The sequence below is a fragment of the Musa acuminata genome, chromosome BXJ3-11 (assembly GCF_036884655.1).
Source record: "Musa acuminata AAA Group cultivar baxijiao chromosome BXJ3-11, Cavendish_Baxijiao_AAA, whole genome shotgun sequence".
In the NCBI taxonomy this organism is placed as follows: domain Eukaryota; kingdom Viridiplantae; phylum Streptophyta; class Magnoliopsida; order Zingiberales; family Musaceae; genus Musa; species Musa acuminata.
The window spans coordinates 7,531,649-7,544,376 of NC_088359.1; the positions used below are offsets into that span (position 1 = coordinate 7,531,649).

General features: G+C 37.5%; 1 protein-coding gene across 1 annotated transcript; it reads left to right on the forward strand.

The window, feature by feature from the left end:
• The first annotated feature begins 861 nt into the window (after window positions 1-861).
• On the forward strand, window positions 862-12,514 carry LOC103970784 (casein kinase 1-like protein HD16). Its single transcript, XM_009384703.3, has 17 exons — window positions 862-1,016; window positions 1,135-1,680; window positions 3,559-3,687; window positions 3,826-3,899; window positions 3,998-4,067; window positions 4,223-4,278; window positions 4,761-4,832; window positions 4,937-5,031; window positions 5,209-5,275; window positions 5,379-5,508; window positions 5,604-5,822; window positions 5,902-6,032; window positions 8,749-8,923; window positions 8,996-9,086; window positions 11,635-11,792; window positions 11,920-12,108; window positions 12,259-12,514. The coding sequence occupies exons 2-17, from the start codon at window positions 1,228-1,230 to the stop codon at window positions 12,316-12,318; spliced, it is 2,169 nt and encodes a 722-aa protein (XP_009382978.2). The 5' UTR covers window positions 862-1,016; window positions 1,135-1,227; the 3' UTR covers window positions 12,319-12,514.
• The last annotated feature ends 214 nt before the right edge of the window (window positions 12,515-12,728 follow it).

The following is a 12,728-nucleotide window of genomic DNA, read 5'->3' on the forward strand; positions in this document are numbered from 1 at the left end:
TATTTTATTAATTAAATTATAATCGATTTAATTAAAATTTATTTAATATAATTTGAATAACGATTGCTTAACCTGTTTCGCCTAACATCTCTATCGATATATTAATACATGTGCGAGTATAAGATGGGGAGCGTTTTATTTGTTTCTATCTAATATTTACATAAATAATATAAAATATCATCATCCTCATTTATTTTTTTTCATCCGGGATAAATTTACGTGGATGCTTATATTTATGAGTATAATTGATGTCCCGAACAATATCTTGATAAGTTACATTGATTTTAATTAAAGGTTAATTGTTTCTGAACCGAATGATTACAAAATAAAAAACCCGATAAAACAAAATAATCTTCACATCTTCAAACTCAAGAACAAATTTCATTTAGATACAGAGAGGATAATTAGGAAATATTGGTTCAGACCAATATGATCGTCTGGACCAAGCGAACCCCATGTTTGCAGGCTTATTAGACGTATAAATTTATAATATTAACTCAATAAAAGATGTTAAAAAGCCACAGAGAGAGAGAGAGAGAGACACACACACCGCTTATAGGATTCGGGCGGATAGGATCCGACCCGCTTCTACCCCGCGAACGGAAACTACGATCTATCGAGCTAGCACTTAGTAGCCCTACGTGGGGTAACAGAGACACCCAATCGTCGGTAGGGTACCAAATCGAGTAACGTGAAGACGAGTACGAAGGCGGGTTCCGTCAAATTTGGCATCCGCTTCCCGATTCTCTATTGAGTGCTCGTTTCCTTTGGAATTCGCATACTCGTCACACGTGTGGATACCACGTGCTGTTCACCCAGTGCCCTCTCGGGTCGCGTCAGTCACCATCCGTAACCCATTGGGTCGTTTATCTCGATCCCCCCCCTCTCTCTCTCTCTCTCTCTCTCTCTCTCTATTTTCTTTCGCTCGCGGGCGCGTCGACGAAACCCTCGATCGATCCAACGATCCGCCAAGGAGGAGTAGTCCGGTTCGATCCTTCTCCTCTAGCTGTCCGAAGGTGGTTCCTCGATCTTTTCTCCCTCGATCGCTTCGATCCCCTCGTAGCTCGAAAGATTAAAGAAAGATTTCTGGCGATTGCGAACTGACGGGGATTTTTCTTTTTTGGCGTCTTATAGGGTTTCTGGGACAGAATGGGTGGTAATTTCGGGTGGGATTGAGGGGATAATGGTCGGATTGGGAGCGCGGAGGCGCGATTGCATGGGTGAAGAATGCCAGAGCTGCGGAGCGGGGTGCGTCGACGGGGTCGTTCTCCACCAACGCCGGCACCGCCGGCGGTAGATCGCCCCTTGCGGAACACGAGGGCGCGTGCCGCCGCCGCCGCCGCCGCCGCCAAGAAGCCGGAGCCTGCAGGGGTTGCGGCCGGGGGTAGCCGGCGGGTGAGGACCAGGGCCGCGGCTCCGCGGCCGGCCTCGGCAAAGGGGAGGCAGAGGGTGAGATCGGCCAAGGGGAGGCAGATTTTGGTCGAGGAGGAGGAAGGGAGAGAGTCGGATCGATTGAAGGACGTGGTGTTGGTGGAGGAAGAGAAACGAGGAAAGGGTCTTGTAAGTCAAGCGGAGGAAGCAAGAGGGAAGGAGATGATGGGTGATGAAAGCGGCGGATTGAGCGCTAATAGGGCCGCGAGACAGGAGGAGGAGGGGAACACTAATCCCTTTCCCGAAAAGGTATTCTCTTGTCTGTTCATATACCTTTGCTTGCAATTGTTAGAGGAAGTTTTATTCTTTGCAGATCATGTTCTTATATGTAGCTGGATCTGAATTATACGTCATTAGTGCTAATTGTTATCTTTTTTTTAACTCAGTTATATTTTCTCTTTTCTTTTGTTTTTAATTATTTATGCAACGACAAATGGAGCTTTTCTTCTTGCTTCAGAGATTTTGTCGTCATACTTGGCAAATTATCAAGTCTCATGAACTTTGCAGTGCTCTGTGAATCGTATATGCTAAAGCATCCTACTTTGTACTATTTGCATACTTTCATCTTCCAACTGGTCAGCACACCACTAGTTGATCTCTGTACTGAATTTTACTTTCTGGTGGAAATTTCATGGAATTGTTATGTTTCTTTCTTAATGTGATATATCAGCAAATCTTATGTATATTGTTTTGATCTATTTTATTTAGCCTATTCTACCTATGTGATATATGGGCAAATTGTATGCATATTATCTTTATCTCCTTAGCTTTGCATTTCTACCTATTATAGAATAAAACCAAAGTAGTAAAGCTTTATTTTATCGTTGCATTTTCTACCATAAAAAATGCTACTCTTTGCAATTTACAATCTGCTACATTATAATTATTTTTTTCTCTGGCCATATTAGTTGTTATTATTTAAGTTCTTGTTCTGAGGACCTGATGCATAATTTAGGCACGTAGCAGGCTTACCATAATTAGATTTTTTTTTTTTTTTTTGGCAAAAACTTTTCCTAAGTTCTTCCTCTTTGATTAGTTCTTTGTCTTCTGAGTTTAAGCATTGTCAGCAGTTGATTTAATTGTTTGTACCTATTACTGTTTCCTTCTTTTTCTCTGACTCTCTACTATGGCATCATTGCTTCACTTATTAGTTCATCATGTGATGATTGTATGTATTGCATCTACACTACTCGTGATATTATGGCTTATTGCTGTTGTTGTATATTGCACTCTCTTCTTTGTCTACATAGATTCCCTTCTTGTCCTTCCGATGCTTGTTATTACCATATTCTCTTGTTATCTTATTGACGTTATATAATCTAGAGGTCAATAAGAACTTCATTTTTTGATTTGTCAACTGGAAAACTTAAGTCTATTGAATTAATTTTGAAACCTGAACTGTAAGTGCATCTTATACAAGTTGTAAAGGACAATTTTTTCACAAATCCAAAAATTCTTCTATTTTGTTGTTCGATCTTCCTTGTACAATCTATCCTTGTGTGCATGTTATTTTAACCCTAATCCTAACATCATTGATGTCCAATAATTAAGGCATTGTCTATACAACCATCAGAGTATGTGCCTTGGTGTCATGGTAAAGTTAACTTTTCGAGATCTAGGTGACCTAACCCTTGTAGGGTTAGGCTGTGTATATTGACTCTCCAGAGATCCCGAATTTGTGGGGGTCTTGTGCAATGGGCTGCATTTCCAAACCCCACCCCAACAAACCCACCAATACAACCATTGCTTTTTGCAAGAAGGACCATCATTAGATGAGGCCAAATTGTATCTGCTTTTCATTTATTCACTGCAGGATTTCTCTCTTTTCAATCTCATCTTCTGACAATTGTCATATGGACCAATCAATTTAACGAAGGGTCTTGCTTCTGGTTGTTTGTTTATATTAATGTTGTATGTGGTATATGCAGTTCTTAAATTATGTCAATTCTTCCTGAAAGCAACATCTACCTTGTGTTTAAGCATGTCTTGTCCGTTTTTGTTTTGTTAGACATATTTGGAGCTTGTGTGGATCTCTTAAGGTTTTCTCTTGTTTTTGTTCAGTATAATTTTTCAGTGGTTACCTTAGTGTGAGAATAAAAGATTGATCTTCATTCAAAATAATTTTAGGTCCAAGTTGGTGGTTCTCCTGTATATAAGGTTGAGAGGAAGCTGGGCAAGGGTGGGTTTGGTCAGGTGTTTGTTGGTCGACGAGTCTCTGGTGGCATTGATCGAGCAATGGGTCCTAGTGCATTGGAGGTATTATTTAATCTGCACACTTTTTTGTTTATCACGAAGTTGTAGGAGCGGAGGCATTTGTAAGAGGTTTATCATGTCTGGCTATTATCTAGTTTTCTTTTTGAATAAGAGTGCTTCTGATATTACCTTTGTTAATAGGTTGCTATCAAATTCGAGCACAGGAACAGTAAAGGCTGTAATTATGGCCCTCCTTATGAATGGCAAGTTTACAGGTTCGTCTAGATATCATCTTTGAAAAAGCTTTTTTGATTCTGATGATCCTTTTATTCTGTAGTGGTAGCTCTGACTTATTGCTTTTGCTTTTATTTAGTGCTCTTGGTGGCAGTTATGGAGTGCCTAGGGTACACTATAAAGGTCGGCAAGGTGACTACTATGTGATGGTATGGTTTCTTCTTACGCACTCTTATGCATCCTTCCAATCAGATGGTTGGCTTGCAGCTACCTTTGTCACTTGCTTTATACATCTAGTCAGCATACAAACTTCCTCAGATCCTATGTTGACCTACTTGTTTCACTTACCTCTTTGTAACTTCAGGTAATGGACATGCTAGGTCCCAGCCTTTGGGATGCTTGGAATTCTTCAGGTCAAACGTGAGTATCCTGTCAAAGTTCATTTTTTAGCAAATGACATCCATAGTTGAGTATTCTTAGTTACCTATTTCTGTGGCACCTTTCAATTCATACTAGGTGTGATCTTATGCACACATGTATGTACACGACATTTAGTTAAAATAATGTTAGGTAAGACTGCTAAAGCTTCCCATAAGTATGGCCTTCAGTGGTTATGCTTTTTCTTATTTTGAAACGGGGCACTGAACCCTACTTACTATATAGGGTTATAAGGCTTCATAAGGTTATACTAGACCACAATTATGGTATAGGACCATCGAGCATATTCAAGCCTACAACTCTCAAAGGCAAATCATCTATAACATTGGAAGGGAAAATGTGCAACTTGTGCAAGAGGGACATGTTATCCCAGACCTCTTACTAGGGGAAAAATACTCATCATTCAAGACAAAAATTATGGCATTCATCATTATCTTTTGAAAGGCTGTTTTGAAATTTCTCAGGATGTCATCAGAAATGGTTGCTTGCATTGCTGTTGAGTCGATATCAATTCTTGAGAAGATGCATACAAAAGGGTAAGAATAAAGTCATCCACTCACCTGTATATGTTATCTTTCAAAGAGGTGTTCCTTTCACTCAGAGCTTTTCTGTGACTAACCAATTGAACAAAATTTACCAGATATGTCCATGGAGATGTAAAGCCAGAAAACTTCCTTCTTGGTCAGCCAGCAACACCTCAGGAAAAGAAGTTATTTCTTGTTGATCTTGGATTAGGTGAGTGAAGAGTTTCTTGGTAGCTGGGCAACACCTCATGCCTTGCATTTTGTTTTATTTTATGATTTCCTTTTTCTTTCTATGCATTTGCATTTAGATTTTTGCAGACGACTTTACTTTTGCTTTTAATTATCCTTTTATTACCTTATTTTAGATTCCTTTTGTAACCTTTTTTAGCCACAAGATGGAAAGATGCTAGCAGTGGTCATCATGTTGAGTATGACCAACGCCCAGATGTGTTCAGGTATTCTAATTTTGCACATTATACAATTTCCAATAATGAACTTGATGCCTGTTTTGGACTATTCTGGTCATCATTATTAATACCAGCAGTTTATATTCTGTAGAGGAACTGTTCGATATGCAAGTGTTCATGCACATCTAGGAAGAACTGCAAGCAGGAGAGATGATCTGGAATCTCTTGCATATACACTAATTTTTCTTCATCGAGGCAGATTACCATGGCAAGGATACCAGGTCTTTGAGTGCAAGGCACAAAATTTTCCAAATGTCTGATTGGCTATCTATGGTTATGTTGATCTTTGTTTTCTTTGTATGTCTGTGCATCACAGGGTGACAATAAGTCATTCTTAGTTTGCAAGAAAAAGATGGCAACGTCCCCAGAGATGCTATGTTGCATCTGTCCTCCACCATTTAAGCAATTTCTTGAGATTGTGGTTAACATGAAATTTGATGAGGAACCTAACTACTCTAAGCTTATTTCTTTGTTTGATGGGTTGATTGGACCAAATCCAGCAGTTAGGCCAATCAACACTGATGGTGCTCAAAAGGTCTTTGTTATACCTGTATAATTTGATTTTTTTATCAAATTCACGAGTTGCAAGCTAATCACGACAGATTATCTATTAGGTTGGTCAAAAACGTGGCAGATTGACTATTGATGAAGAAGACGAAAGCCAACAAAGGAAGAAGATCCGTTTAGGAGTGCCTGCCACCCAGTGGATTTCTGTATATAATGCTAGGCTTCCAATGAAACAAAGGTAGATTTTCATTGATTCTAGTTTGCTTACTGTTGTTTTCAGGCCAAGGTAAATTCAGCTCTCCACACTGTGTTGAGCTTCATGATACTGTTGTAAAGTTTGTTGTTTTATTCGTGTTGCCTCTATGATTGACAATTTGACACATGGATGTAGCCATACAAACTAATACATAGTTGGTAAACATTTTGCAATAGTTTTTCATATGCAGATAGCACATTTGATTTTCTTGTTTAGCAAGTGTTGTTCAAATGTCGATAAAATATAGTCAATCCCTATTAATCTTGGATGACCTTTAAAGTTTAGGCTGTAATTTGTTTTTGATTTTCTCTGATGTTGTCCCATTTATGAAAATTTGATGCGGTTCACAAAGGAAAATTAAGTTATTGTGAATGGAACTGTGGATTGTTATGAAAAAGAATTAAGACCTCCAATGTAAAAACCAAGCAATTAAGAAATTGACTTACTAAAAGTAATTTTAGGAGTTACTCTCTTCTAATCAACTTGCACTTATCTATTTGACTTCATCTCATTTTTCGCTTGTTCTCTAACTTATTGATTAACCTCTTATTAGATCTTAGAGCAATTTTGTCTTTGTGCTCTAATTGTGTTGCAAAGAAACTTTAAAGAGTCAGTTTTAGCTAAAAAAATAATGAGATTAAGGCTAGAAGTTAAAACTTTCATGTTTGAAATTTGGTTTTAGGTTGAGGACGCCAGTTTCTGTGGGTTAGATCTTAGAGGTTGACTGTAAAGATTTTGAAATAAGTATTTGTTAGGCTTCTTTAATGTTTATACTGTACTCATGTGATCTGGTTTAATTTAAGGTTATATGGGTTTGAACAGTAAAGGGTTCACCATTTAGAGAATGCTTGTTGGTTATAAAGCAATGGGTATGGATGTTATATACCAATATGGCTAGTACCAATATGTTGATTCGGTGAATCCTGATGCAGTCTATGACAGATATGACAATGACAACTATTTTAAACATATCTATATATGAAAAGCTTGAGATCTTGCTATATTGTTAGGAATTTTTCTTTTTTAGTCAAAAATTTTGACTAGCGCTTTTCTTCATCGAGGGAGAGCAAGATGTCCAAGACACTAATCTAATGTAAAATTAAAGTTCTTTGTTGCTGGACAAACAGAAATCAAATAACCGAGAATATTTTTTGTGGCTAATGGAGCTCATATATATAGGTTGCTGATGCTAAAAACCTGATTACAATAAACAAATACTAAATTAGGATTAAATACCCTTGTAATAAGCTGTTGCCCTCATTCTACCTTCTGGCTGATCCCAGATGTGGATTCTTGAGGTACTGATAGCCCTTAGAGGTTGATGTGATTTGGGAAGGAGCCATGACCCCTTTTCCATCCAAACTAGGGGTCTGCAGTCCCTAGCATGAGGTCTCTTTAGCCCTTCCTCGAATTTCTTGATCTGAACTGGGTCCTATTGGGATTTTTGAAGCAACTCTTCTTAATGTAATTCGGGGTACTTTGGTTGACTTGATGGGGATGATGCAGTAGCCATCCATGCTTGTAGTCAGGTGGTTGAGGGTGGATGTGTAGGTCTGCTGGTCCAGGTTTGGCTTCAGGAGTGATTTGTTAAGTATATAAAATTGATGAAGAACTTCAGCCCATGACAGACAGGGGTTTCCTCGGACATTTTGGGAAAATATAGACGCATGCTGTAAGAAGCTAAAGAGTAGAAGGAAATGGAGTGTCTAGGAGGGAAAGTGAGAAGACAATGGGTTCCTCAAAGGAAGTCTAGGTTATTGGTAGAATTGGCTTTCTTAGGATATTTGCATGGCCAACTGAAATTTTTTCCCACTTCAAAATTATTGTTTCAGACCTCATTAAGTTGCTGTGCTTAGCACATGCATTTGAGCTACTTTATTTATAGTTTTAGAATATTGAAGATTTAGGTCATGATAGATAGTAACAATTAATAAACTAGCATCCATATCTTATACATCATGAAATTAATTGTTTGTAGTAACATAGTATTTCATTAACATAGTGAAGATTTCAAGAACTTTGATAAATGAACTAAGATCATATGAAATTTCATTAATCCTTATTTAATGCTTAATACAAATGAAAATAAAACAATATGTCTAAACATATATTTTTCTTGTGTAAACTCCAAAGATCCAACATTTGAGAATGACAAAGTTCTCTTGAGAAGTACTGGCAAGTGTCTCCCAAGTCCATTTATTGAAAATGGATACTTGAAGAAGTATCCTAAACATATCTAAGAACTATACTGAAATGTTGTATCCAACATGTAATCAAAGCTATGCCATGTCAATTAAAATTATCCTTGTCTCATGACTCAATGGTTGTTAAGGTTGCAGATTTTGCTCAAGTAGGATGATACTAATTGCTGTAGATAAAAAAAATAAAAAAATATGGATTTAAGCTGCAAATTCTACTTTGATTGTTAGTAGTTTCAAGTTCCAACTTCTATGATAGAGCACTTAATATTGATAGTCACATACAAGGATGGAAAATGGCTTTCCTCAGTATGGTCTTCTTGGGAATTCATTTTGCGTTTTTTTACCAAAAAATCATGGGTATTTAGATCTTCATTTATTTGTCTTTCATTGGGTTTTTTAAATTTTTTCAGAAGTTTGTACTTTTGGCAATGTATCATAATTTTTTCTGCTTGTGTTGTTTAACAGTGTGCCTTCTTGATGTTGTAACTTGTAATTAGGTACCACTACAATGTGGCGGATGCACGGTTGGCACAACATATAGAGAGGGGAAATGAAGATGGTCTGCTTATTAGTTGTGTTGCATCATGCTCCAATTTGTGGGCCATTATTATGGATGCAGGAACTGGTTTTACATCTCAAGTTTATGAGTTATCGCCATTCTTCCTTCACAAGGTATGATGATATTATAGGCGAACCTCTTGTTATTATTTAAGGTGCCATTATCAATTCAGAGAAGTGATGTAGGAATGGATCATGGAACAATGGGAGAAAAACTACTATATCACCTCTCTTGCTGGTTCCAACAATGGAAGTTCTCTTGTAGTAATGTCAAAAGGTTTGTTTCTTGTGTTGGAAATTTATTATTGTCTTTTGCATACTTAAAACTACTCAGCAATCCAAGACTAAACAATTATGCAGAATTCCAGCATATATTGGTTATTCCATAATGTATAGTGTAAACTGAAAATTAATGGTCATATAGAACTTTCAATGACCACTGTGTTTGTGGGCTTGGTAAAGATTTCGGTAGTTAATATTGGTTTTGAAAAGGAAAAATGAGTCTTCTTATTTTAATTTAATGACCACTGTGTTTTTGGCCATGGTAAGGTTTAGGTTGTTAAAATGGTTTTGAAAAGAAAATAATGAGTCTGCTTACTTTAGTAAGTCTCACAGCCTGTCTTTACAGCTTGGAAGGCTTGAGCTTTATTTTGGTTCACCCCAACATTTCCCCCTTGTTCGACTATTGCTAAGTAGTTTTTGGATATCAAAGGGACCTCTCTAGATGGTAATCTTAATGTGGCCGATTTATCCTCTTTTGCAATCAGTTTTGCTACAGCACCTGCTGCGGTAGCTAATTGTCCACCCTTTCCAAGTGTGATTTCTATGTTATGTATGGCCGTGCCCAAGGGCACATCGGCTGAAGTATATTCTTTTTTTTATCAATAAAAATCCCTCTCCAATCTGTACAAGCTTCTTCCAAAGCATATGGCTTTCTAGATGTACATGACGATATCTAGACAGATGAATCTTATATTTAGGTAGTTAAAAATTAAAATGATTATGAAACAAAATAATGGGTCTGCTTATTCTAGCAAGCCTTACATTCTGACTCGAGTTTAGAAAACTTTCCCTCCATTAGAAAATTGGATTTCAATTTGGTAAGGTTTGTTAAGGTTAATAAGTCTAAATTGAATTTATCAAGAAAAGACGTTGGTCTCTGCTCAGGCTGAGAAAATTATGCACAAGTTGATATGTAAAATTGTTTATAATTGATTATTAGCCTTTTCCTATAAGCCATTCTTAGATGCAGGATTCGGCAAGTGTATTGCTCAGAAAATAGGAAAACAGCCGAATATGGACAGTGAAGAGATGCTAAAAGAACATACAATAGACAAAGAAGGTTATGAGGTCAGAGGAAAAGCGGAGAGGAGTAATTAGAGAATTGCACAAGTAGAAATGAGAGGGGTGCTGGACAAAGAAGCCTTCATATTTTGTGATCTAATTAAGTATAAAAATTGCCACAAGATTCTGCAGAGGTTTTCGCAATGCTCACCTCCCCCTAACCTAATGGGAAAGAGCATGAACAAAAGTGAGGGTTTGGGGAGAGAGAAGTGGGAGAGAAAAGGAGAAATGAAACACTAAATAAATAAGAAAAAGTTTGTGAAGGGATTTTAATGAATCATTTAGTTATTAGGAGACCACCAGTTGCAGGTGTATCATAAGCATATAAACATATGAGTAGAAAGGTTTTATTTGTTAATATCAATTTGTGGATTTTAATCTTTATTGCTTTTATGATTTTAATGGATGCTATATTTTTTACCGAGAAATTTTGAGGTTGGCAAAGCCACCTATTTTGCAATGCATACCTTGTTTTGGTTGACAATTACATGTGGCATTTATTGCGATGGTGATGAAACTATACTTGGTTGTGTACGATATGCTTATAATTTTGTATACTCTTGATTTTGTAAATGAAACTACTCTACAATTTTCTACTGGGTTATGCGCATTATGATGTTTGTGCTGGAATTCAGGATATTGGAATTGTTGTGGATATTCTGTTATAGGGATGGACATTCATATATTGAACATTCTAAACACAAGCTGAGATCCTTTTGTTGGTCACGATATCCTCTCAAATTGACTACCAACTTGAATAAGACAAAGTGGTCACACAAATTTATGATTCATCATGACGAAATGATCTTTTAAATATATGATATATCTTGATGTAAAATCTTATTTTTTTTTGCATGAGGTTTTCAACTAAATTTTTTCATTTAGCAAGCAATCAGAACCGATAAAAAAATATAACTAAAATTACAATATTGGTGGTTCATTGTTTTTCCTTTCAGTATTTCACTTACTTTGGGTTTTCTCCAATGCGATCCTTGCCCATATTTCAACATTTTAGGATGTTTATTTTGATCCATGGAGGAGACAACCATGTCTTCCTACTCTTAAAAGCTCTATGTGGTTTAACTAATCTATATTATACAATAGATAAGTTGGTTCGTCTGCCCATGGTAGGTCAGATTGTAGTTTCCTTTATTTTGTACAGCTTGAAAATTTAGCTATATCATGTGACTCTGATCTGCTTATTGTGACTACCTTTGGCTCTGGGTTGGTATACTAGTTTGGAATGTAGCACGTCTTGTAACTTGATTTTTTGTTTTTTTGTTTCATGCTTATACCTTGATATGCTTCAACATTGCATCACTAGAACTCAGCTATCGTTGTAACTGAGACAAATGTTCTTGAATATATTTCGAACTTGCAGCATCAAGAATTGGTAATCCTAGAAGTTTTATGAGTGTCTTCCATGTGGTTCTTGTACAATTTATTTTTTGATTTCTAACTGCATCTCCTGTTCAACTCAGGCACCCAATACACCCAGCAGTCATACAAAGTAAGTGAATCTTTCCCCTTCAAGTGGATAAACAAGAAGTGGAAAGAAGGATTTCATGTCACATCGATGGCAACAGCCGGGAGTCGATGGGGCATTGTCATGTCACGCAATGCTGGTTTTAGTGATCAGGTCTGATGCTTCCTAGTGACCTAATATCCTACTAAATTGTCTGTATAGATTTTATTTGATGGTTGTTAGAATATGATTGAACTGAAGATGCCTTGCTTCTTGTTCCGCTGCTCCACTGCTTTTGCAGGTTGTTGAATTGGACTTCCTGTATCCAAGTGAGGGCATCCACAGGCGTTGGGACAGTGGATATCGGATTACATCTATGGGTGCCACTTGGGATCAGGCTGCTCTTATTCTTAGTGTGCCCAAGCGGAAGCCCGGTGATGAGACTCAGGAGACCCTTCGGACATCAGCATTCCCGAGTGCCCATGTCAAGGTACATGAATGAATTCTTTATTGGCTCTTTTCCAACGAGACATGTCATGAGCACTAAGTTTGACCCCCATATTATTCGTATTTTGTGGATGGTGCTCTTGCTTGAACTTTTAGTTCAACCTGTTTCTTATCTTTTGATTTTGATGTGCAGGACAAATGGGCAAAGAATCTGTACCTGGCTTCGATTTGCTATGGGCGCACCGTATCGTGATACTTGATTCAGCTAACCTACATCCTAAATGTCCGGGAGCAACATTTTTCCCTGCCTTGTAGGCGATGTTATAAATTTAGTTTGTACATCAATCAAAATTGTTTGGATCGTAGCAGTCTGTGTAGGCTGTTTCACTGTATTTATTTCCCTTTTTTTAATTGTAAATGTGTTTGCCTGGGCTCCCCCTTTCCCTTTCCTTTTCCCTTTCTACACGCATGCGCTTGCTGCGAGTCCATGAGAAAATTTTCTTGCAGACTCTGATGAAGTACGAACACTGGCGGCCTGCCTCTGCTACCATAGCGACCGAAGAGTTAACCAGAAAAAGCTTGAGACGGGCATGCTGATTTGCTGAGAGGTCTAGTGGTCACTACGACATTTTAGAGGTGAGCCGACGTGACAAAGTTGTGGGA

Bases quoted from the DNA above. Each gene is read 5' to 3' on its own strand.
- LOC103970784 (XM_009384703.3), top strand. From the start codon at position 1,228: ATGCCAGAGCTGCGGAGCGGGGTGCGTCGACGGGGTCGTTCTCCACCA. The intron at 5,276-5,378 runs GTATTCTAATTT...TATATTCTGTAG, and splicing joins CAACGCCCAGATGTGTTCAG to AGGAACTGTTCGATATGCAA. The intron at 5,823-5,901 runs GTCTTTGTTATA...ATTATCTATTAG, and splicing joins ACACTGATGGTGCTCAAAAG to GTTGGTCAAAAACGTGGCAG.